The sequence below is a fragment of the Phasianus colchicus genome, chromosome 15, assembly GCF_987193195.1.
Source record: "Phasianus colchicus chromosome 15, bPhaCol1.hap1.1, whole genome shotgun sequence".
NCBI classification, from domain to species: Eukaryota; Metazoa; Chordata; class Aves; order Galliformes; family Phasianidae; genus Phasianus; species Phasianus colchicus.
Genome location: NC_143450.1, coordinates 16,126,926 through 16,151,859, shown reverse-complemented (window position 1 = coordinate 16,151,859; position 24,934 = coordinate 16,126,926). Strand labels below are relative to the sequence as shown.

The window sequence follows — 24,934 nt, the reverse complement described above, 5'->3', positions numbered from 1 at the left end:
TGCTTTTTGTTTTTCCTAAAAGTTTTTTAGACGTTTTTCCTAAAAGCAACCATTTGGCATTTAAAATTAAAAAAAATGTGAGCCACTGAACAGCTGTAGAGGAAACAAAACGGATTTGAAGTGAAGAATGCCACCTGTCTGGCTGCAACTGGGGATGGAGGGCGTTTTCCCCACAGCCTCTTGGACTCCCTGGGTGTGTTTTGTGCTCCATTTCTTCTACCGACTGGACTGCTACCTTCTCTGTGCAAACTTCACTCGTGCTTTGTATCTTTAGCTCACTGGCGCTTCAATATTTATTCTCATACAAATTATACTCGGCAGCGACTGGGTTCGGTGGTCATTTTTAACGGGATAATTCCTCACTGCCCTGCAGCGGTATCGGAGCTCCAGCACCCTTCCCGTCCCTTCGCGTGGGCACCCGGCCTCAGCCCTGAGCCGCGCTCTGCCACTGCCGGAGCGCTGCGATCAAACCGCGCCGCCAAAATGGCGGCATGCCGCACTCCCAACGTATGCACGCATGGCACCGGAAGCGGAAGCGCCTGGGCAGTTCCGGTGGAAGTGGCCGTCGTCCGGGGAGACGCAGCGCTGCGGTGGGAATGTGGCGGCGGCTGCTGGTGCTGCTGCTGGCCGCGGTCGGCCGGGCCCTCCCGGAGGGTGAGGCTGGGGCTGGGGTGGGGCCGGGCCGAACCGGGAGGTGGGTGCGGATCCTCCGCCGGGACCGGGGCTGATCTCTTCCTCCTGGCGCAGGGGCGGTGACGGAGCCGGGCGCCGGCGGTTCCGGGCCGATCAGCGGCGAAGCGGTGCGGTACCGGACGGCGGAGATGGCTGACGCGATGCTGGGCAGCGGACCGCCGGGCCAGCCGCCCGTGGTGCTCTCGGCGGTGCCGGGAGAGGCGAGAGAAGGGCGGGAAGCGGAGGCTTGCGAGGCGTCGGCCGGCGGAGGGGAGTGCAGCGCTGGGAGCGGGCCCGGGGCTCCTCCCGCCCCGACCGGAGAGGCCGTCGTGCTGGAGACCGTGCTGCCCGCGGGCGAGGAGCCCAACGGCACTGCTGAGGGCGTGAAGGCCCCCAAGGTGAGCTGCGAGGAGAGGAACGTTACTGGTATCAGCAACTTCACGGTGCAGATCCTGAACGTGTCCCAGGTGAGCGGCCCGCGGCATCGTGCAGCTCTGTGCATATCGGGGGTGGGAAGCGTTGGGTCTGTGTGCATTTTTTGTCTTTCAGTGCTTGACCTGGCGAGTTTCTTTGTGTAATGGGGAAAACTTGAACAAGGGTATTCGTTGCATCATTATGAGTTGGAACAAATGGAACAACAGCTCAGTCCACAAGTGCGTGTGTCTGCACTTGTGGAGAATTGTCAGCCTTAATGCTGTATAGATCTCTATCTCTAGGGTTGTTTGTGGCACTTGTAGCCAATACCAGTTACTGTATCTAGTGTGGCTCTTATAATAGAGATGGTGGTTTTTCTGGAGGGGGGTTGTGTTGTATTTTTCTTCTTTTTAGTAATTGTTTTAAAGTAACCTTTAAAAAGGTTAAACACACTGCCATTTCTTTCAAAAGAGTTAAACAAAGATGTTTCTATTTGATAAGCATAATCAACTGTCTAATTGATAGCCTGGTCTGGTGCTGGGCATCCCTGCCCATGGCAGGGGGGTTAAAATTGATGATCATTGTGGTCCTTTTCAACCCAGGCCATTCTGTGAGATGATTCTATGATTGCTGAGTGATGCATTCCTACGTAGGACAACTTAATTAAATGTTTGCCTGTGTCTGTTATGCTCTCTCTAAGGATCTGATGGAGTTCTTAAACCCAAACAGCAGTGACTGTACGTTGGTTCTGTTCTATACGCCATGGTGCCGCTTTTCCGTAAGCCTGGCACCTCATTTCAATTCTTTACCTCGAGCATTTCCCATTCTTCGCTTCCTGGCACTGGATGCATCACAGCACAGCAGGTAATTTACACTTCCTGTGCTCTGGTCTCAGTTTATTTACAATAGCAAGTTCTGTGTTTTAAAAACAGCAGTGTTTTTTTTAAGGGTTTATTATAAATAGTTGTGTCCGTTTTCTTTTTGACTATAATGTTTTTGTATTTTCTTCCTCTTGACAACTTTACAGGAAGGAAATGCTACTCTGTTAGTAGCATTTCCACTTGGCCTGGAAATTGCGTTCTGTTAGCTGGCTTTTGGGTATCACAATTCTGAGGAGTGCTTAATATTCATTCACTTTATGCATATCCTTGGATAACAAAACTTGGATCCATACAGCACTTGTGTGTATGGAGAAGAAACATCCACTGCTGAATGTCATATAATTAACATAATTGATAAAGCAGTAGTAAGCATCCCTAATACCACAAGAAGTGGCTGCTTATTATTTTCTTATAAAGTGACATTTAGTGAAGCTGACACTTGCTGTGTTGTGGCTGCCTTTGTTCCTTTCTTCAGTGGATTTCTTTCCCTTCATGGCTTGTATGTGCTTTCTGTTCTCCAGCTTATCAACTCGGTTTGGAACTGTAGCTGTACCCAATATCCTCCTTTTCCAAGGTGCTAAACCTATGGCTAGATTTAATCATACAGACAGAACACTGGAAACACTGAAAGACTTCATTTTTAATCAAACAGGTATGTAAAGCAGCACTGAAGTATCAATAGAAAGAACAACTTGGCTTTTAGCTCCATACACAGCTTTGCTCTTATTATTTATTTCTCTTACATTGTTATTTAATGTGAATCTGATGAAAACCCTGAGAGGATTCAGCAGAGATTTGCCGTAGGAACTGAGTTTTGAGGCATGGTGAAACCAGAAACTGACTGGGCTGCTTTTGCAATGTAGACGGAAACAGTGGGGTTTAAGGTAGAAGGGTTGGGCACATCTTCATGCCCAAATCTTTCATTTGGGAGTAAGAGAACCTTGAGAATGTTGCCAGTGACATGCAAGAGTGAGAGCAGTTGGAGAATAAAACAAAAAAACCCATGCATGGGTATATGTGAGCCTTCATAAGAGGCCAGAAATGGTTGTATTTCCAAATACAGCAGAGATGCTTGAAACACAACCTCACAAACTTACAAAAAATTGTGTGGAAGGACAGAACAATGCTTTTCCTGTTATTAAGCTGTGCATACACCTTCATAGCTTTTCAGTTTTCCATAAGCTAACTATATACTCGACGTATTAAAATCTAAGAACCAGCTCAACAAACACTGAGGTCTGACTGTATGTGTGCCTTAGTTTGAGGAGAGGAACAGAGCTGCAAAGACAGAACTTCTCTGTATTTAATGGTCGTACTGGTGTTGATGAAGGATGTTTTTTTCCAGGTATAGAAGCTAAAAATGATGTGACTGTGACAGAGGAAGACTGGAAGGGGCCTCTGCCCAGTGTTCTGACAAAAGGAGTAGACTGGCTGCTCGTGTTTTCTGTGCTCTTTCTGGCCAGCTTTATCATGTATGCTACCATTCGGACTGAGAGCATTCGGTGGCTGATCCCAGGGCAAGAGCATGAACACCAAGAGTGACTGGAGGTGCTGAAGCAGGGACACAATTTCCTGTGTGTAAAGCAGGTTTCACGTGGAGTGGAAGTACTTAAGAATGAACTGTTGAATTTCTTGGTTGTAATTTATAATGTCAATGGAAAATCAGCTTTATTTACCAACTACTGAGTTTTTATAAAGTGAACTGAGGCAAATAGAGTGGTGAGTAAACTACTATGGAGGAACATGAACTAAGTAAGTGTTTACTAAAGTGCTCTGACCTGTTTGTTTTTCATGGACCTTACTGTAAATGTGTGATACCGTTCTGCTTCACTTTTATGAAGAGATCTCTGAGTTTTGTAAATCTAATACAGCACATTGGCCTGCATATGTTGCAGCACCTGGCTGGAGTGCAAGGTTGCTTCTGTACGGCTGAAATCTGGGAATCTTCTTTTACAAACCTAGAAGTGTATGAGGTGGTGCTTCTACACAGACACTGTGCTCAACACATTGGAATTAGAATGTGTTTTTGGTTCATGGATTCCTGAAATGAAGAAGTTTTCCAGGGATGCACAGGTGAATGGTGGTGTCACTAAACCAGTTTGTCAGTGAAATAAACTATGAAGAAGAGATATGTTTTAAAACCCAGTTCACTTCATTTGAATTATCCTAATATCTGGTAAGGTTTTCCTGTTAACTGTCTGTGTTGGTTAATGCTTCAGGGCAGAGTCATGCCAGCAATTATAAAAATGCAGGTATTTGTTGTACAGCTCCCTACAGGGTGACTGTTTTCCACCTTTGGTGCTGGGGTTAGATATGGGTTGTCTTGCTCCATGTTCTATGAGCCTTGGCTTACTGGAGATGCAATGCAAATCAGTTTAGAGTGCTTTGCAAGGAGCACATATCCCTGAGAGGTGACCTCTAGGGTTCCTTTTTGTGCTCGTACCTCTCCTGTTGGGGAAGGGCAGGTCCTGTATTCCTGTGAGAAGGCTGCAAGGATAAAACTGCTATTACTGAAGGTCAAGGGAGGAAGTATGTAGTTAATAAGCTTTTGAGCAGTAAGGTGGAGAGCTCTTCTCGTCGTTAAGAGAGGCAGAGGGCTGCGCTCTCCCTGCTCATCACCGCCTTGCCTATCAACACGGACGTCTTCATCTGATGGCTGCCGATCTGTCTGAGGGCGGGGGTCAGGAGGAGGGGGCCGGGCCGCCAGGGGCACAGGGCGCCGAGTGGAGCACGGAGCGTTCTGTACGCACAGAAATAACTTGTTTACGGTGAGGGTTGCAGAGCCGGGCACCCAGCCAGGCGGTGGGCTCTCACCCCGCCATACCCAAACCGAAAGCCTGACCTGCAAACCGTCCCCTCCCCGCCCAAGGGCTCCCTTTATGCCCGCACCCCGCCCCGCACGGCCGCCCCCGGTCCCTCCCCCGCTCCTCCCGAGGCGGGGCCGGATCGGGGCCATGCCGAGCGGCGGGGCCGCGCTGCGCCGGGCGCTGCTGGGAGCGGGGCGGCGCGGAGCGGGCGGCGGAAGCCGGGCTGCCATGGTGAGACGGGAAGGGGGGCGGGGGCTGCGCTCCTCGGGGCTGCGGGACCGGGAGGCGGGGATGCGATGGGGCGGGGGGCGCGGCCGCCTCGCGTCGGGCGCGGGTGTGCGGGATCTCATTGGTAACGGAGGAATCGCGTTGCGTGTGCGTGATGTTGACGCGTCTGCCCCATAAATGTCAGCTGCGGCGCGCTGGTTCGTTCCGCTGCTCTTTTAGCCCTTCTGCCTGCTGTTAGTTGTCAGCATTGACCCGCGTTGTTCTGCGGCTTCATCCGTGCAGCCCGATCTGTGCTTCTCTAACGGCTGTCTGACAGTTCCTTTTAGCAGTGGCGATATCTGTGTGTACTTGAGCGAAATGGGCGGCTCCGTCCCTACCGCCGCTCACGGAGCGCTGCGGAAGTCGCGTTGTCCGCCCCGGGGGGAGCCGCGCTCCGCTCTGCGCTGCTCGGGCGGACAGCGCCACCTGGCGGCGGCGGCGGGGCGGACGGGGGCTGCGGGCGGACGGGGGCTGCCGTGCTGCCCCAGCGAGTTGAACGAGTCTGTAAGGACTGAAGCAGTCTGAACTTTGATCTGTAAAGGACGGAGCTTTCCATCTAAGCATTGAGTTTCAGATCAGTCTGTTCAGATGCAGAGTCAAATTCATCACCTGCTTGCTTTGTGGGTGTTTTTAGGTCTTTTCCAAGCAGCCCGATTTCATCTCTCCTGGGTTTTTCCTAGGAATAACGGGACACACGCTGTGTACAATGCTATTTGCTTCCCTTGTGTATGCCTTTCACAATGCAGCTATTCTCCCCCTCTGCCCTTCAGCCTGTAGTTGGACTTTGAATGTTCTGTGAATAATCTGTTACTTATACAGCAGAGCAGAATAGCTGGAAATTCATTCAAGTGCTAGAAATCTGGATAGCTCAGGTGGAGGTGTGGGTGCAGGTGTGCTGCTGTCTGTGCCCATCCCATGGACCAGCCCATCACTGCACAAAGGCATCTATCCCAGCTTAACTGCCCCTACAGAAGCAGCACTCCTTGGCTGTCCTCAGTGACAGGAGTTAAGCTGGTCATAGGAATTATAAAAAGGAATGCACCGTACAGTGAATTTTCCACCTCTTGTGTGTGAAGCATTTACCTCTGTGCAATATGTAACTGTGGTTTCATGGCGTGGTTCTCTTGTTGTCCACAAGCAGCTGGGCCTTGCTGGTTGACACGCTCTGCTTTTGCCTCAACAGTCTTCCCAATCCCACTGGCTGACAGCAGAGGAGAGAAACCAAGTTCTGCTGGATCTCAAAGCTTCAGGCTGGTCTGAGTCAGGCGAAAGAGATGCCATCTACAAAGAGTTCAACTTCAAAAATTTCAATCAGGTAATTATTGCTATATCCCCTTTTTAATGTAGAGGAAGTGTAATTGTTTTCATTGCCATGCAGTCCTGATGGGAAAACATTTGTAGGTGGAACTTTGGGAGTACCTTTGTAGGGCCAAACCCTGGCGGATTTGCCTCAGTGAATTGTTCTCTGACTCCAATCTCATTAGGTGGGGTAAATTAAATCCGTTTTGTAGTTGTTAAGTAGATTTATTCTAATATTATAATTTCTTGATGACGATAATAGGGCCAAATTCAGGATTGGTATTATGGGATTAGACAAATAATACTGGATCCTGATTTGTTTTTTTTTGTTGTTGTTGTTACTAATGCTCCTAAATTGGTGCTAGAAAAATGTAACTGTTGGAGAGTGGGGTTCAACTGGGGGAGGGGGAAGGAAAGAAATGGGTAAATATAAGAGCACAAACTTTTGGGAGATGAGGTGGGGAAAGCAGGCCGTGTTTCACCTTCCCAGCTGGAAGCCGGCAGCCGATTCCTTCTTCACTGAATCCTCATCGCTGCCCTTGCAGATCCCAGCAACTTCTTCTTCTGGGCAAAGTCAGAGAGTTACAATGTGTTAATGTTTAATTTGTAGGGATGAGGTGGTTTCCTTACAGAAAACAGCAAAGCATGTGGAGGGGATGGAGGAGGCCAAGCCCTGGGTGCTGCTCTCCTTGGCTGCTCTTCAGTCCTGAGGATTAATGTGGGACAGGCAGAGCTGTGGCAGGAGGCACAGGGATGGTCCATGGGAGAGGGCTGACATGAAGGTGTGGGGGCAGGAGGTCCCCTGCAGGTCCTGGAAGGTGGCTGAAATATCCCACAAGTGATTGCAGAGGATGTCTGTGTTACTGGTGAGGGCACGGTGTGCCCTGCTGTTGCAGGGGAAGCATTTGCTGTAATGCAACAAAACAAACTGGTGCACCTCTGCTTCTTGGTGCTTGTATTTCTGATAGCTTCAAATAAATGCCATGTTTATTATGACTTAGGGAACAAAGGACAAAACTGAAGCTATGGACCCGCCTTATGCTTGGGAGAGTCATCCCACAGTGAAAACAAAGAACTTCTAGGTACAAAATCTTCTATTTCAGTTAACACGTTTTCTGTTTGCAGTACTGACAGCCTGAGTGTCTGGTGGTAGTCAGAGCACTGAGAAGTGCCATTTCCACACCAACCTCTCCTTTGCTCTTCTGCAGATGGCACAGAGTCAGGTGTGTTTGTAGGCAGCGGGGCTGACATGAAAGGTACTCCAGATTTACGTTTTGCAGATGATATTGGTATGATTAATGGATTCGTTGCCTCTTTTATTGCTTCTCACAGATAATGTTCGTGATGCATGGAAAGTTCTGTGGCTTTAAAATGGATGCCAGGTTTACAAAGTCTGTATATGTCAACAGATGTTAAGAATATAAACACAACTTTTATTATAAAGTCGTGCAAATGTGTAGACATGAACTTGGTTTATGTATATTATTTTCAGCATGAGGATGAAATGAAACTTCTGTGAAATGAGAGTTATTTGGATTCCTGAAGCTTTCAGGCTGAGATTAGCTTGGTTAAAAGCCATCAGAGCCGAGCTGCCTATTTAACAGCTGACAAGCTAATGACACTTCTGGCTTAGGGAATTACTTTGTGACATGGAACTTGAAACTGCTGGTGCTGTTTGTTAGTCTGAAGATACATTTTCATGGAAATAGGCTTTGGAGATGCAGCTCTCTGAAAGGAGTTGGAAAGCAGCCTGAAGCTGAGGCTGGGAGCTCTGTGATTGCTCTGTGCTGTGGGCACCCACTGCACAGTGCTGAGTCCTGCTGGGTGCCCCTGGTTCTGCTGCCATGGTGCATCCAGGGAGACCTCAGGGCTAGGCTGAGTGCTGGGCTTGGTCCTTCAGCCCCGCCATGCTCCTGTCTCCCATGACTTCCCCCAGCTCCCTCTCTGCTGCTCCTTAGTTCCATGCCCCTTCCCCAGACCCACAGCACCATTGCAGCACTGGGTTTGGCCTCGGGGCTGGGGAGGCAGTGTGCAGCATGGTGGCATTCCTTTGGTCACTGCACCAAGGCAGAAAATGCCACTGGGAGATGGCAGGGATCGGCATGCTTGGTGATGGCCAGGTTCAGTATTTACAGCTGTCCTCTTTTACAGGGTGAGCTTTTAATTGTGTTGGGTTGTTTGTTTGTTTGTTTTTCAGATCTCACATAGGAAGTCTCCATAAGACTTCTCATGTCATTCTGTAAAATGACAGGAAATCAAATGCTCTAAGACTTCTCAATGTGTTTTCTGTTTTGGGGATACAGGACGCAGGTGAGGGATGAGCTGAGTGGAGGTGACAGCACGGAAACGCTTTGGAGGACGATGCATGGGGAGAATGGAAGCACACGTGTTTGACTGCACTGGGGGAGACTTCTCTTATAAGAACTTACATAGAGATGTGCAAAAAACCTAGAGCTGTTCTGTAAGTGCATCTCCTCGATGCTACCTGCATCGCAGGCTTGCTGCTGCTCCCAGCACATTGCTCTGTCCTCCGTGCGGATCAAAGATCGGAACGTTTGCTTTTAGGCAGTGGGTTTCATTGCCTCTTTATGGACATAATCTTTTGGCTGTTTGTCTGAAATACGTCCACGCCTTCTGAGTATTGAAAGCATAATAGCCTTTAACCTACAATCTGCAGAGTTAAAATGAGTTTTATGTAAAATATTCGGTTGTGGGCCACATCTCCAGCTTTTTATATGCCACAGTGGTCTTGTTTTTTTGGTGTTTTTTTTTCTTCTCCATTGTCTGATAGTGAGGTCATTTTCAGTCCTCTGAGAAATGTTATTCCCAGCCAGATGCGGGCCATATATTAAAAGTAGCACCTGTGGCTAATATCACAGCAGCTTACCATAAATTTACATGGTAACTAGGATTATATCTGTCAAGACTGTTAAAAAATGTCTAGATTTAATTTGATTTCCAGTATTGAAGGAGCTCTCCAACATTTTGCTTCATAACTGTATTTTAAAAGTTAAAATCACTCCATTGTTAAGTTTTATAGCACTCCCAGTGCCCATTAAGTTGATTTGTTAAATGGAGGTCAGAATAAAGCAAGTTGGCTGCATTAGGATCGGAAACCAACCCATTTGCCACAAATTCAGCCCTTGCGTGTGAATCTTCGCGCAGCCTGGGCACTGATTGGTTTCAGGTGCTTAGCCTGGAGGATCGAGCAGCCCCAGCCCCTCCTTGGCAGCTTTGGGAATCAAAAGACGAGCCCCTTTTCATTTGTTTGGGTGGAATTTGCTGTTTTTAGGGTCGCATTTGTCTGCTCGCCCCCTCTGCTAGGGCTTTGTGCTTGGCTGTCTTTGAATGAAAAGACTTGATGGGTTTTTTTTATCCATCTAGGTAGGTGCTGTTTTTCATATACTCTTTCCTAAACTGCTTCATTTTCCATTATCCTTTGAGTCCTCTCCCATATGCCATGATTTGTGCACCTGCAGAGTTATGAAAGTATTTCTTTTGGTAGTTATGTTTTCACTAACTTCCTTACGTTTATGAATACAAGAACTGATTTGCAATAAATCAGGATTATTTACAAGGGACTTTACGGAGTTGAGAAAATCTTTGTATCTGAAAATAATGAATTTCTGGCATATCTGCCTGCTGACGTTTTCCTTTATTAGAAACTGATAGTGAAATTCTTGGGACTGGCAAAGGTTAACTTTGGGCTAAAACAGTGTGAGTGAGGTGATGTGAGTGTCGGAACAGGGTGAAGTAAGCAAGTGTTATTGCAATAACACAGCTTCCTGGGCTTTGTGCCCCTCACTGATTTGGTGGATAGCACCTGTGCCTTGGGATGGTGGGTCAGGGTCCAGCTGGGGGTTTGGATCTGTCCATTCACTCCTCCATTTCTCCATCTATCTATCCATCCATCCACCCCTCCACTCCTTCATCCATCCATCCATCCATCCATCCATCCATCCATCCATCCATCCATCCATCCATCCATCCATCCACTCCTTTATCCACCCATTTGGCAGTTGGATCATTTACAATCTTAACATCCTCCATCCCTTGCGTTTGACGTGATGATACCCTGGTCAGCTCATCCTGCTTCCAGTAATCTTTCCACCTACTCTGCAGTGAGTATTTTTTTCTCCTGATGCAAAGCAGGTGGAAATATGCCACTGGGCTGCATCTAGGCAGAAATGAAATCCTCAGTGCTGGAAGCTGGGAAGTACTGCATTTCTTTTCATGTGGCTGGCAGGGTACAAAAACATACGTACTGTCAGCTGGTGCTCTGGGACATTTTCAGACTCATGTTTTGCACTTGGAGACATTTTTTCTGTATTAAATGAAGTTGTCTTAGTGCATCACCTGCCCCTTAGGTCTTTTAAAGTCCTTCCCAGTTCAGCCTTTCTCTCCACACCTGAATAACTGTGTTGCTACAGAACCTCTTGCATGTTAGCCACGATGACAGCTGTGTGTTGCTATCTGATGCCGTCCTCTGCCCATAGGAGCTAACTGCAGTTAGGGATGCTCGTGTTCTGGATGAGCTAAATTGTGGCTCCAGGACACAAACCCTTGGTTTGCTGTCTGTAATTGTTGTGTTTCCCATCACTGCATTTGCCGTGCTGAGCAGACCTGTTGTGTCTCAATGCTGACATCTGCCCAGCCAACCTTCAGGCTGCTCTCCAGCTGTCTCCAGTACAAGCACTTCCTTTGAAAAGATGGATTCATTACTGCTTTGGAAGGAATTATTACACCATTGTTTCAGGCATTAAGCTGAAAGTGCAAAAAGAAATAATTTGTCAAAACACCGATTGGGTTTCCCAAGCCGTCCTGCGCCTCGGGAATAGAAGAAATGCTCCTCCTTTTTTTTCAGCCATCTGTAGTGTGTGCCACGATTGCTCACTCTGCATGGATTAAGGGCACAAACGTTGCACCAACCGCAGCTGCACCCAAAGGCAGCAAAGGTGAGCAGGTTGTGTTTGCTCCCTGCAGCCCTCCCTGGGTCTGACTGCGCACCTCTGTGAGGGGAAGCAAAGCAGGCTGGTGCTGCCTCTTCCAAAGATGCTCAGCCAGAATATTGGGTTACTTTCAGTTAACGAATCCTCGTGTCTTGTAATTCCTCATGCATTAGGATTTATTTTTATGGGGGTGCTGGAAAGATGCTGATTAAGTGCAAAAAGCACATCTCTCCGCGTTGCTTGTTTAACCTTTCGCATCCCCTTGCTTTTGGGATAATGCCTGGCTAGGTTTCCAAGCTGCAAATCGCCTTTTGCAGTTTTCTCACTTTCTCCAAAAAGGAGCACGAAGGAAAGCCAGGCTTTGGGATATAACCCTCTGCAATTGCAATTAAAAATGGACTCTGGCTGGCAGAATCAACTGAAAGCAAACCGCAGCGCAGCGCCTATTTAAAAATTAGCCATTGCTTGCCAAAAGCCCATCAGCCCCACTTAGCGGACATCCGCTCCCCGGCGGCGGGCCGGGTCCTTTCATGCACCCTGCTTTACACGTTAACGGGTTGGAAGTCGCGGGCCGGTGCTGACCTTTCACATCTGCAGCTCTCACAGTAGGAATCTCCACTCGCTGCTTCCTGTCAGGGCGGATTAGAGTGATGAAGCCCAGCGCTCGCGCTGGCTGCCATTTCGTTTTTTGATCAGAATTATTTCTTTCACAAACAATCACGTTTGCTAAAATGTTACATCTGCTCTGAAAAGCCACTGGCAGACCCGCGGTTTATCAGTGGGATGCGAGTATAGCTGTAGACCAGCTTCAAATGGGGTTGGGGGAGAGCTTCCCGTCCTCCTCCTCCCCTCTCTCTGCTTCTCTCTGTTTTCTTCCTTTAATTTTATTGGGCTGAAGTGTTGAAGACCACGGACTGGAGGGGCTTGGTGGGGCTGAGCCAGCACCGCCCGCTATTGCTTATTCATCACTCTGTTGGAAAGTGGGATTTGCTCTTAGGTTCAGAGCCCTCGTTCACTGCAGGTGTGATTTTCCATGTGCTGGGATGAGAATAGCAATGGGCGTTCCAGTGCACGTTTGTGGATGGCCAAGGTGGGAGAAGCTTTGTTCCACGGTGTGCAGTGCGTGCCTGCAGCCGGTAGAAGCTGTGATATGGAAACAGAGCTGTACAGTGTGCTTCCCTACAACGTGCTCTTGTGAAGTTCTAAAAGAAGTGTGATGTTCACTGGAGGACCAGAAAGTGGTGTTTGCTGGCACGTGTCTGCCTGATCCAGCAAAGCAGGAAACGTGATGGGCTGCCCGGGGCAACCCTTACAGAATTATGGGATGGCTGAAGTTGGAAAGGACCACTTAGGAGCAAGGCAGCAAGAACCCACAGACCCTCTTAAAATCATCCTCTCTCAAAAGATGGGAGAATTCCCCAAAAGAGAAATGTGGGAAGATGCCTGCTCCCACTGTTCTTCCAAAGCCTTTTGTCACTTCTGGACTTGAAATGTCTGTCTGCAAAATACTGGTTGAATGTCATGGTGCCTTGTACACGAGAAGCCTGCCAGTCCTCCCATTTGGCTGCATGCTGAGCTCAGTGTGCTCACCTGAAATCTCTGTCCTACCTGAAAAGGTGCACGTGTCAGTTGTTGTCATCTTCTTTAAGAAGGCCTGCATGCAGTGCAGAGGTGAGAGAATGGTGAGGGATGGCCTAGTCACGAGAGCAGCCGATGCTTCTCTTAATCCATCACAAAGCAATGCCTTTCTTATCACTCTTTGATGTTTTCTTAGGATCATAAAGGGCAGAGATGTAGAGGATTAGCAGAGGCAGGGAGTGCTTGCCCTCGGATATTCAGCAGAGAATATTTTGTATATTGAACTGGTAATATGTGTAATCTTGGCTGAAAGACGAAGGAAAACTTTGCCTGAGTGCTCCTTACGTTATCAGCTGTATGTATGGCACGAGAACTTCATGTCTGCAGGGTGAAATCATTCCTTCATATGCAAGTTAAAAGCACTGGGGGAAAAAATTGAGATTTTAGTTCTGCTGTGGCCAAGGTCTGTTCTGTCCAAAGTGTGATGCAATGGGTTGATGAACTTCCCTCTTCTTCTGCACTGATTTGCACAAGCCTTCCAGGTGATGAAATGCCTGAGCTCCATCGAAGATCTGGGCACGCTGGTGAGGTTGAGATGTTGCAAGGACAAGTTTTCCTTTGCTCTGCAGAGATGAGTGTTGGTGCTGAGGCTGGGCACTGTGTGGCCATTCTGCTGCTTCTTCCCATCCTCATGCTGGGCCAACCATTTCTTTCACCAAGTTCTGTTATCTTCGTTCTCTCAGTTGCACTGCCAGGAGAGTTATTATTTTAAGTGACTGATTGCTTTAGCAGGTGCTCAGTTAACGGGGGCTTCGTTGTGCCGTTTAATGGTTTGAGGTTGGGTGCAAAAAGCTCATTTTAAAAAGCCACGTTTTGTGAAATAGCCCTTTTATTTGGTGTAAACCCCCTAAGTGCAACCTTTACATTTCTTGATGGAGCTGGAGGATTCCTTCCACCTTCTGGTTCCATTGTGAAACTTGTGCTTACTTTCCGTCCTTTTCCCATGTTGAATAAGGAGTGGCATTAAGGAAAGGCCAAGTGATGAGCTGCATGGGATCTCTGCAATCTGACTGCTCCTCAGTGTTGAATAGTGGCTGTGTTTGCCCAGCATGCTGAAGGAACTGGAACTGGAGAAACAAAAAGAAAGAGCATTTATTTAGAATGCTTCTGTAGAAAGTGACAGATCACAGATACATGTTGGAAAACCCTTGCAGTGGTGTCTGATTTTAGCTGACTTGGGTTTGTCACTGACGCCGCCACGGTGGAATTAATTTACTGGTGAAATAAGAAAACACCACTAAATCTTTGCTTTTGTTCACTCCTGTCACTTGGCTGCGGTGACTCTGAGTCCTCAGCGCTGTGGGACCAGGCAATGGGAAGAGCCCAGCCATGGTGGAGATGGGATCTTGTCACAGCTTTGTCTGGGGTTGTAAATTTAGGGCTTCTGTGCGTTTTGCAATAGACTTTGTGGACAACTACAGTTAATTTCATTTGCCTGTAGGCAGACGAGTGTTCTTTGTGATATAGTTGTATTGGGTCCTGGGAGTCTAAATAGCATTGAACCTTTTGTTTAAGAAAGAGCAACTTTGGGGGAAAGTTGGAATGATGCTTTAAGATGCCTTGCTTGCATCAAGTTTATAAATCTTTTTGGTGGATTAGGTGATTAATTTGGGTGTGAAGTCTGTTCATTGAATCACTGTGTGTATTATCTGCTTTCTGCTCACGAAGCCCAGGTGCAATCACTTACTGTAATAAAAACGAGAATAGGAAAAGAGATCTTTGCTGCTGCTGGAAAAGTAAAAAACATGGTGGGGAAGGGGGTAATAGATGTAACACTGTGTATCATATTATCACCAATATGAGAAAAACAAGTTCAGCAGTTATAGAAGTGCAGGTCTCGTGCATGTGGTGGGTGTGATGCAGGAGTCAATCCAGAGCAGGAGGAGCAAGTCAGTGCTCCTCCATCTTCCTGCCAGCCCCTTTTCCCCACAGAAAAGTGATATTTTTCAGACCCATTAGGTCTCAGGAGGGGCAGGTTGTGCCTCAGGTTGTGTCTGCTCCTCCTTCGTGTCCTCACAGAGGTTGCTGCCATGCATGGAAGAAGCAGCGCTGGTGCGAGGCTACTGGAGCATGGCATAGCATGGCAAAGCAAAGCATGATATGGCATGGCAAGGCAAAGCATGGCAAAGCAAAGCATGATATGGCATAGCATGGCAAAGCAAAGCATGATATGGCATAGCATGGCAAAGCAAAGCATGATATGGCATGGCAAGGCAAAGCATGGCATGGCAAAGTGTGGCAAGGCATGGCACAGCATCACATCTCACTGGAGCAGCACCTGACCTGGGTCACACTGCAGGGACATGAGCCTCCCCGTGCAGCCAGCAGCATTCCTGTGGACAGAATTCCTGGAATCACCATCTGTCATCTCCTGCAGTGCTTGACATTGTGCGGTACCTGCATGAGCAAACGCCCCTGGAATAAAGGCCATGCCTCAGAGCTCCAGCTCTGATTGCCTGCATTTATTCTTCGTGTTCTTCAAATTGGTAAATCATATGACAATAAACAGAAATACCCTCAATGAAGAGAGAAGGGGAAACTGTTGTTTATCTGGTCAGGTGGTTTAGATTAGCAGTGATGCTGGTCTGTATTATGTTACTTTAAATCATAGTGTCCCAACAGGACATAAATTATGAAGATTGTTACAGTATGTTTCATCCAATGTAAGATCAACAAATTGGAATAATTTTTTTATAGGAAAATCAGTGCTTTGGCAAGGTTATTGTTGAAGAATTTAATTTAACTTGAGCTTTGCTTGCATTATTTCTTAATATATAAAAACTATTTGCATAATGTATGAAGTATAAACATTTTTAGAATCAAAGGCAGGAATGCCTTTTCCAAGATTACATAGAGTGGCAAACTACTTAGAATAGATCAGTGTTTGTGCTTTCGCTGTCAGAAATGTTTGATATAGAGCTGGCTAGCTGGTTTCTTCACCGACATAATTGTAAACAAGTGTTGCGAGACAGAAACAGCGTTCTTTGTGGAGCACAGCCTAAAGGTTTTCACATAAGCAGTGTGGAACTTGGAGGGCAGTGTTTGCAGCCACGGTATGCATACAAATAGGTGACTTCTTTTGGAGAGCAGAGCAGCGTTTCGTGTTTGTGTAAGGGATGCGTGCAGCTCAGTACCTGGGATGGGGTTAAAAATGCAGAAAAGTGTAGATAGTGATGTTTTGAATGAAGGCTTTTTCAGTTGTTTTGCTTTGTTTTATGCAGCTTTGCATTGCTTTATGAGGACAGCAGTGGTGTCCCAGTGCATTCCAGCGTGTCTGTAGTGCTCCATGGCCACTCTCCCCTTTACCAGGGAGGATGGAGGGATGGGACACGTGGCCATGGCACAGTCGTTGCTTTCCAGGTTTCCTGGAGGTGGTTCTGGCAGCCCAGTGGTGCCAATGAGCCCAACGTGGAAACGTGTCTTTCAGAATGAATGCCAGACCTCATGTGCTGCTTTCACCTTCTTAAACATCAGTTGCATTCTTTGTTGTAAGGTGATTTTTGCATAATTATACAATGGGAGTATTTCCTAATGGAACAAAGAGAATGAAAATGAAACAAGCCGTGGGTTTTTGATGTCATGAGATTGAGTTAAACCCTCAGGGCTAGCTACACGTCACTCAGTATAGCTTGACATCAGAGAGCTTTTCCTTCATTCTGCTGACCCAGTGCTCACTGGGAGGTGGGGATGTGATGAGTTGGGTGTGTGAAAGCTGCTCCGGTTTGGAAACGGACTGCGGTGATTAGAGGTGGTTGTTAGAAGTGTCAAACCACAAAGGAGAACACATGCTATATGCTGTGCACAGGGAGGGCTCTTCCTTGGGTGGATGGAAAGCAAGCGTGCTGAGAGTGGTCATCTCTTGCCATGTATGACAACATTGCTGTAATGTGTTTCGTTTGCTGATTTCTTACAGAATCACAGAATGGCCAGGGTTGGAAGGGACCTCAAGGATCACGAATCTCCAACCTCCCTGCCACATGCAGGGCCACCAACCTCCCCATTTAATACCAGACCAGGCTGCCCAGGGCCCCATCCAACCTGGCCTCGAACACCTCCAGGGACGGGGCATCCACAGCCTCTCTGGGCAGCCTGATAGATGACACTGATGCAGTGCGGGTGGGTATGGAAGGGAAGACAGGTAGCCCTCACACTGCAGAGGGCCAAGGTTAACGCTACCTCCAGCATTATAATGACAGATGGGAGGCAGAACCCTTAGTGTACTTGTGATTAGCATATGGTTTCCTTGGCCGAGCATCTGAAGGATTTAGGAAGCATCGGTACTCCCTTTGTAACTCTCGCACTTTAAAACAAATAAATAAAGCCCGTCATACAGTCACGTTGTTGGGCCTCGCGGCTGTTTTCCTTGAGTACCTCCATTTTTTGAGTCAAGCACTGTCAGCTGCTGTGCTCAGGAGATGCACTGCGGTGATCCATCACCGGGGACGTGCTGCTGGGTGATGTATGAGCGCGACATCTCGACCCGCGCCGCTTTGATGTGTAACTCATCGAGATAATGTTGGCAAGCGCCGTACAAAAGCAGCGTGTTTAAAAAGCGTTAAGATGAATTGATTTCTTGCTTAAGAAGTGTGGAAGGAAGAATAATAGCAGATTAGCCCCGGGATCCCACGATTCTCCCGAAGCTGTTAAGCGTGGTGCGAAGCGGTGGATGGAATTTCAGCTTTCCTCCCACTGCTGAGAGCACAGCGCCCAGCCCTGCTTTTCCCATTCTCTGGCAACAAAAGTCACATTAAGTCTCGTTTTCTGATAGCGTGTTTTGTCACTTCTCAAAGCATTTTTTTTCTTTTATAACTTTAATAGGTTGATGTGTTCTTCAGAGAGTAGTGCTGATTTTTATCTCGTGGAGGCATGCTATGGCATGGCTTAAAAAACATTTTAGAAGTGATGTTACGTGTGAAACACCCTTAGTTTTTAGTTCTTTCATGATCTTAAAAGACATGAAGGGAAGAGACGTACTGGCACACCCAAGGATCTCCCTGTCTGCTCAGGGTTGCTTCGCTCATCACTTCCCTGGTGCTGTTCCTGACTCACTGCAGGGCTCTGTGATTTTCCAGCTCCCGAGTGATGCATCAAACTTAGACTAACCTGTGCGTCCGGCTGTTACTTCAGACAAAACGTCCTGAAAGGTTTATGTTGAAAATATCTTCCTCTCATTCCGAAAAAACCCGAATACTTTATGATAGTTAATACATCAAAGGCTCCTTTCACACTTCTTCATGGCTTCCAGAAAACGCAGGCATCCTTTCTTACGTCTCTCTTTGTTTTTCAAGGAAAGATGGAAAAATGTGCCCGTTAACATCAGAGGGGCTGCAGAGCTGCTGTTGCAGTGAAGGTCACGATCGGCGTTGAGTGCCTGTCCCAGCTTCAGCCAGCAGTGTGTGTTGGGCTGATGGATTCTGCCCACCGCTGCAGTCTTGACAATGATCTTGCACTGCAGACTGCTTAATAATTTTCATTATTTTTAATTAAAGTTGAAGAAGTGCAGACTCCTGCTCAAATTAAGGTTGGTTGTGTTGCCGGAATGTGGTAATTACTTTAATTGATCACAAGATAGTTTCCTTGATCACCAATTAGACCAAATTACCGATCAAGTTTCAAGACGTGAAGAAATGTCCAAACTGATTTTATGCAATAGTGTTTTCATATCTAATCAAGCCTAAATATCTTTCCCTTGCAGAGCCAATTGTATTTTCTCAAAGAGAGGTTACGGCTCTACAAATACCGAGGCGATTCCCAAACAATAGCATTCCAATTCATTTAATTAGCAGAGGAAGTATTTAGGACCTTAATGGAGATTGCATTGGTGAAACTGCTCAGTAGAACTGTAGCTCATTTTCTTAGCGAGACATGCTTCTATTTTGTGTATGCTGAAATGAGCTGGTACACAAAAGTGAGGGGCTTCAGCAGTTTGCAGTGAGAGAGAGCAGTGGGGCACGGGCACAGGTATGAGTATTTGGGGATCCCTCGTGGGGTTTGGGAAACCCCAGTCCCAGTAACCCACGTGTGTCTGTACGTCAGAGCTGCCCAGGTGGACGCACAGACCCTGGTGGGGGACACGTGGACCTGGTGAAGCTTTCCATAGGTTTAATCTGGCTTTCCTTCTGCTGTTCTTTGTACAAAGGCAACGTATTGGAGGTTGCAATGCTGTCTTAATTTTTCTCTGTATAGGCTGCTGTGGAAATGTACAGGTTGCCAATAGATTCCTTAAGATCTCAATCTTAATAGAGTCTTATCCGATTCCTACTGCGATTCCTTGGGCAGTCTAAGAACGATTGAATGCAATGTTTCAGAGCTATTCATGCAGATGTTTTGTTGCTGATGCACGTTGTACCACTTTCTGCTTCAAAGCGCGCTGCTGAAACATGGGGCATCTTTTAGAAGTAATTGTTCACTCCAAAGAAAATGAAACCAAACGAGAGCTTCAAGGGAAGTTGGATTTCTCGAATTTTGGAATGCTCTTGGGTCAAGGAAAAAAGCTTTTTAATTGCTGACAGTTTGGTGATTTCCAAATGACAAGCCTCATTGGAATGATTTTCTCTGATTATAACGTTTGCATTCATTGGGCTGGCAAAGCGACTAACAAAGTCATACTTCATCCAGGCACCGAAGCTATTTTTTTTTTTTCCTTAAAGGTTTTTGTAATTTGTGAGAGGAAAAAAGACTGAAACTATTATCAGCCATTATATGTTATTCATTGACCACATGTTTGTTTGAAGCGGCCATCGCTTGGTGGAATGCAGGCTATATACATTCTCTTCCATAAATGAGTGCTAAAAACTTACCTAAATCAGATAGGTCTTTGTTGAGATCGTTGCATTCTAATATGAACCAGACTATAATGTGGATGTTCCATTTGCTTTGCATGTTAATTTAGGTCCCAACCCTGATGGATGGAGCGCAGCTTGAATAGAGCCCATTGACTCGGAGGCGTTCTGCACACGCACTGAGGCCCTTTGGACCCCGCTGCATAATTGCATTCTTGATTTACATGGATGTTCTCATTTTCTTTATAATGCAGCGATTTGCTCTTAAGCATTTTGGCAAAGGCATGCTATTATTTTCTTCTTGAGCCTGTGATAAAACCTGCATCCTGGGGGAAAGTAGTGTGCAGAATATAGGGGCAGAGGATTGGGAAACCCATTTTAACTCACTTAAAGTAAAATATTTTCTCATAAAGCAGAGAGGCAAAACCACCTGCCTCCTTTCTCCCCCCAAGTAACATAAATAGCAAAATAGTTACGTGAGAGGATGTGTTTCTGGAAGTGCTATCTGTCCAGTATGGGAGTATTGTGGCATGGGCCCTAGCTGGAAATGACACATTGGCAAAGGTGTAGTGAGGGGTGAGGGCTGCTGGGATGGATGTTTAAAACCATTTTTGAGTGCCGAGGGTAAAATCGTTGCTCCTGTCCAACAGGTTTGAATCACTGAGCAATTAACGTTGAGCAGTCATTCACCAGCACCCTGAGGGGAGGATTTCAGTGAGGTCAGGAAGCACGTTGGTGGCTCAAGGACCGAAAATACTTCTCCAGCAGGTTCTGAGATTTCATAGTGAATCTTGTTGCAGATCAGCTGCCAGAACATCTGCCATCTATGTCCTGGCAGATGGAGGAAGGCTTTTCTCTCTTTTCTTTCTCTCCTAGGCGTTTGGATTTATGACACGAGTTGCTCTACAGGCAGAGAAGATGAATCACCACCCGGAATGGTTCAACGTCTACAGCAAGGTAACGTGTCCACCAGCCTGAATTACACACACAGACCAAAGCACTGGCCCATCCTCTGTGTCCTTCCTGTGGTTTGTGTGCGGTAGAGGAGCGGAGGGAATGGGGAGATGATGTATCTTTCTCTAGAGATGTGGGACTTTAAAGAGGTGCTGTGATTGGTAGCAGTGAGCTGGCACCAGGCATCCTGCTGTTTGTGGCTGCTTGCCGTGTGGCTCAGGGCTGGCACTTTGCCTTGCTGGCTGAGATCTGAGAGCAGAGCAGAAGCCTTTAACCTCTTCTGTAGGCAGCCTGTGTGAGTGGCTGTGCTGGAACCTCTGAGTGCCCACCAGCTCTCATTTCTGTCTATGCATCGTGCAGGTACCTGGATGGCAGCCTGGCAGCCTAAATTTAGATTGGATTTGTTAAACATCCTCGGCCCCTGTGTCTCAGCGTAGCAGCTTATAAAGCTTGTTTAGAACATTGCCTGGCTGCTGCTGGTCTTGCGATTACAGAGGTTAGAATGTGCTCTGCAACCCTTGGAAGAGAGGTGCTGTGTGAGGGGGAAACGACTGCTCCCCCATCATTTTGATTTCGGGGTGCTGTGGGTGGCAGACATGGTTTCTCCATCCTTGTAACACCCTGCTGCTCCTTCCTGGCAGGTTCAGATCACCCTCATTTCCCATGACTGTGGCGGACTGACCAAGAGAGACGTGAAGCTGGCTCAATTCATTGACAAGGCTGCTGCCTCTGTATAGTGCAGGTATATGGCATTTTAAGGTTCTGTCTTGTATTTTGAATGATGTCCCCCATTCATTGTAACTCTGATTTCACAGCCCCCCTGAAAAAACAAAGTATTCTGTAAACAGTGGTGTAGCTTTGTTTGCCTTTAAGGCTTTTATCTGAGAGACCCCTCTGAATGCCCATGCTCACCCTTTTCAGTGCTGACTTCCATCTCCCCCATGCAAATAGCACCAGGTCTCAGCTCCTGGCAGTGTTAATGAAATACAGTACATCTGGATGCAGTGCTGGGTCAGGCAGCACCCAGCACGCTGCAGGACAGAGCTGTTAGCTCTGCTCATACCTGCAGGATGGGAGGGGGAGCCTGGCCGTGTGCCGGCAGCGAGGGAAGCAGCATTAGCAGGATTCTTGCTAAGCTGGGCTCGGCCAGAGCTATGCTCACCCTCCTTGTAGCTGCCAGTCCCCGTGTGCCCTGCGAGCCCTTTGGGTGCAGCACTGGCAGAGTGACCCCTGTGAAATGCCTGCAGCATGGCTGGGGTCACTGAGGGCACGGCTGGGAACTGAGACACACATCGAGGGGCAGTGGCTGCCAGGATCTATTCTGGGTGTGTGCACAGAGTGTGTGGTCTCTCAGCTATTCAGGATGCAAAATGCCAGTAGCTGACATGCAGATATTGCTGTCGGTAAAATAGGAATGGTATTTTTGTTAATGCTCAGCAAGTGCACTGTCACATGCTAATTGGTGGCAGGAGGCAAGATGTGAGATGTTGGGCTTTACTGGTGCTGACTGTACTGAGGTTATTGATATTAAAACCTAAAAAAGACCCGGATTCAAGCAACGTGCTCCAATGTTCTTTGCTTCAGAGTGCCTTTCCCCACTGAAGGGGTGGATCTCACTGGTATAAGTGGCTTCAAGTCAAGCTGTGATGTCTCCTGTTCCTGGTGGAGGAGTGAAACGAGTCTCACCCAATGTTTGGATGACGTCTGCAGTGAACGGTGCAAACTCTGCTGTTAGAAATTGATACAGAATGCCAATGCTTTGCATCAAGCCAATAAAATCAAATTCCTTCTTTGTAATTTGTTTCTTTATTATTATACATATGTGACAAAGCTGTTTAGTTTGAAGATAAATAATATTTAGTCACTGGGTGGTCTTTGGTTTAGAGTATTGATATTTATTTACATACTCGGAGGAAAAAATCCCCACCAACTAATTTCTCCCTGAGCACTGCTGTCTGTATGGCACAGAGCTGTGCAGCCACCGTGCGTCGCAGCTCCCAGCCTGGTGAAGAAGCAAAACCAGCCCAAGAAGAGGAGCACAGTTTTGGAACGTTCACAGCAGTGTGGTCTCCAGGTCAGTGCTTGTTCAGCTGTTAATTACTGGAGCATTTCTGAACTGCAGCCCAATCATGTGGGGAACTCCTTGTCCCTGCAGTATCTCTCACCCCCATCCTCTGGCTCCCTAAATCCTTGCTGGGAGTCAGGTGGAGCCACCCAGCCCCATTCCCTTCTCCTGCATTCCCTCAGCTCTCCTCTGCCTGTGTGGAGGTGGTGAGTGCAGGATGCTGGGGCACCGAGCAGGGCACTGTCTCCCTGACCAAGCTGGAACTTCATGGGTAATTGGTAATTTATACAGCATGGATTTAATGACAGGTATGGGATCCCAGCCAGGAAACAGCCTGAGGCTGCGTTGCGAAGAGCATCGTTGGCTCTGCTCTGAACAAAAGTAGCCAGACTGGGAGTGTTGAGGCTTCTCCAGGTGATGGCATCTCAGGAGCTGCTCTGCTCCGTTGCCTTGCAGCAGGTGGGCTCCAGCAACTGCCCAGCTTACAGCTTTCCCTGCTGATCAGATCCTCTTTGGGCAGATTCGATGGCAGCAGCGCCACATCCTCCGCTCTTGCAAACTAATTGCATTTCTCTGCTTCCTGTGAGGCTCAGAGCATGGCTAGAAGCCACCAGGTTAAATATTCCCCTGGAATGTTTGAGGTTTTTTTGCTTTAAAGTTGATTGTGGCTTGAAGTATTTGGATAATCCATTGCAAAATGGCCTTCTCCTTGAGAGCTACTTGTGTGCATCTCAGCTGAGCCACCTCACCAACCCACCCCGCAGCCACTGGGAAGTGCAGACCCTGCAACACTAATCTGCAGCCACAGGAAATTAAAAACTGAACACACAGGGCTGGGAGAGCAGAGCACGAGGGATGCCTGCAGTGCACTCCTAGCTGGGAATTGCTGCTCGGGTCCCAGCAGCCCGAGGACTGCTCAGGAACAGGACCGGTCTGTTATCCCTTCCTTTCCCCAAACTGGGAGCCCAGCTCCAGTAAACTGCAGGATGCACACCTGGTGCAGCAGGAGGTGGCCTCTCACCCCAGCACGAGGGCTCCTCCTTGCCCCTTTCTGCTTCCTGAGCCTACAACATCAATTTTGAAAGCTCTGAGCTGGTAGATATGTGCGCATCCTCTGGCTTTTTCAGCCTCAGATTAATGAGCCAATTGCCAATTAACTGAAGCTAGTGAGATCCTCAGCGTGAGCTAGGTTCAGTTTTTCACAATTGTTTGTGCCAAGCAACAAATATTTGTGGCTTAAGCAAAGCTGCAGCTCAGGATGAGCCAAACATATGTGTGTCCTGGAAGAAGCTCTCACGGAGCAGCCAGGCTAGCAGGCACAGCGATGCTGACAAATTGAAATAAATTAGCAATTGTTCATTCCCTTTCTCTTTTCCCCCAAGAAAAAAAAAAAAAAAAGCAGAAAGCAAACATGGATGTGAGTTCTCCCGCTGACATCAAAGGCTGTGTTTATGTAAGCGCTGCTCGTGCCGAAGATCTGTTGCAGAGTTGGACCCTTTGGTGAGGAGCTGACAAGTCACTTGCAAACGGACTTTGGAGGCAGTCCAGACACGGCTGCCAGCGGTGCTCTGCGAGAGCCAGGCTGGGCTGCAGGACACAGGACTGCAGCAGTGCAAGGGGAAGCTCCGTGCTGCGATGGTGCTCCTTGTTGAGCTGATAGCGGCCCTGCTTTGGGCTCAGGCAGATGTGGTGGCACAGAAGTGCTCAAGCACTTATACGCCAGTGGCTAGTGGAGGCAGAGCCCATGGGAGGGCTGTCAGTGCTTTTGGGGTCTCTTCCCCACTGCAGGGCTGCATTAAAAGCAGTTTTGTCAATAATTTCCATAGATCTTAAGCCAAAACAGGCATAGTTTGCCTAAACTGCTCAGCAATGCAAACTCAATTAATTAAGAATCATCAACGTCTGTTGTTGTAGCGCAGAGTTTTTGTTTATCCTGGAGCAGTGGGGTTTCCTCAGCTTGACCTCACAGAGTGGTGACATCAAGCAGCAGATCCCAGCACCTGCTGTGCCATGGGGTGGCATGGAGCACCCAGGCTTATGCCAAGGAGGACAACCCACCTCCAATTTTCTTATGAAGTTCTCCTATTCTCTATGTGATGTAGCTAAAAGACACACTCACATCTTCCAGTTCAGGTACACGTGGAGCAAGCTCCTTGTAGGCTGGAATTAGTGTGCGTGTGATGATCGGGTTGTTCCTCCAGCTGTT

The 24,934-nt window shown here is 47.6% G+C and overlaps 2 protein-coding genes across 2 annotated transcripts; both read left to right on the top strand.

The window, feature by feature from the left end:
* The first annotated feature begins 364 nt into the window (after positions 1-364).
* On the top strand, positions 365-4,095 carry TXNDC15 (thioredoxin domain containing 15). The gene is made up of 5 exons (XM_031598392.2): positions 365-654; positions 748-1,139; positions 1,787-1,950; positions 2,489-2,619; positions 3,313-4,095. The coding sequence occupies exons 1-5, from the start codon at positions 492-494 to the stop codon at positions 3,507-3,509; spliced, it is 1,047 nt and encodes a 348-aa protein (XP_031454252.2). The 5' UTR covers positions 365-491; the 3' UTR covers positions 3,510-4,095.
* A 739-nt stretch (positions 4,096-4,834) lies between these two features.
* PCBD2 (pterin-4 alpha-carbinolamine dehydratase 2) lies at positions 4,835-22,460 on the top strand. The gene is made up of 5 exons (XM_031598405.2): positions 4,835-5,005; positions 6,225-6,356; positions 20,586-20,666; positions 21,305-21,405; positions 22,248-22,460. The coding sequence occupies exons 1-4, from the start codon at positions 4,847-4,849 to the stop codon at positions 21,398-21,400; spliced, it is 468 nt and encodes a 155-aa protein (XP_031454265.2). The 5' UTR covers positions 4,835-4,846; the 3' UTR covers positions 21,401-21,405; positions 22,248-22,460.
* The last annotated feature ends 2,474 nt before the right edge of the window (positions 22,461-24,934 follow it).

Coding starts and splice junctions, on each gene's coding strand:
- TXNDC15 (XM_031598392.2), top strand. CDS start 492: ATGCCGCACTCCCAACGTATGCACGCATGGCACCGGAAGCGGAAGCGC. Junction 655..747: donor CGGCCGGGCCCTCCCGGAGG/GTGAGGCTGGGG, acceptor CTCCTGGCGCAG/GGGCGGTGACGGAGCCGGGC. Junction 1,951..2,488: donor GATGCATCACAGCACAGCAG/GTAATTTACACT, acceptor TCTGTTCTCCAG/CTTATCAACTCGGTTTGGAA.
- PCBD2 (XM_031598405.2), top strand. CDS start 4,847: ATGCCCGCACCCCGCCCCGCACGGCCGCCCCCGGTCCCTCCCCCGCTC. Junction 5,006..6,224: donor GCGGAAGCCGGGCTGCCATG/GTGAGACGGGAA, acceptor TTGCCTCAACAG/TCTTCCCAATCCCACTGGCT. Junction 6,357..20,585: donor ACTTCAAAAATTTCAATCAG/GTAATTATTGCT, acceptor TTTCTCTCCTAG/GCGTTTGGATTTATGACACG.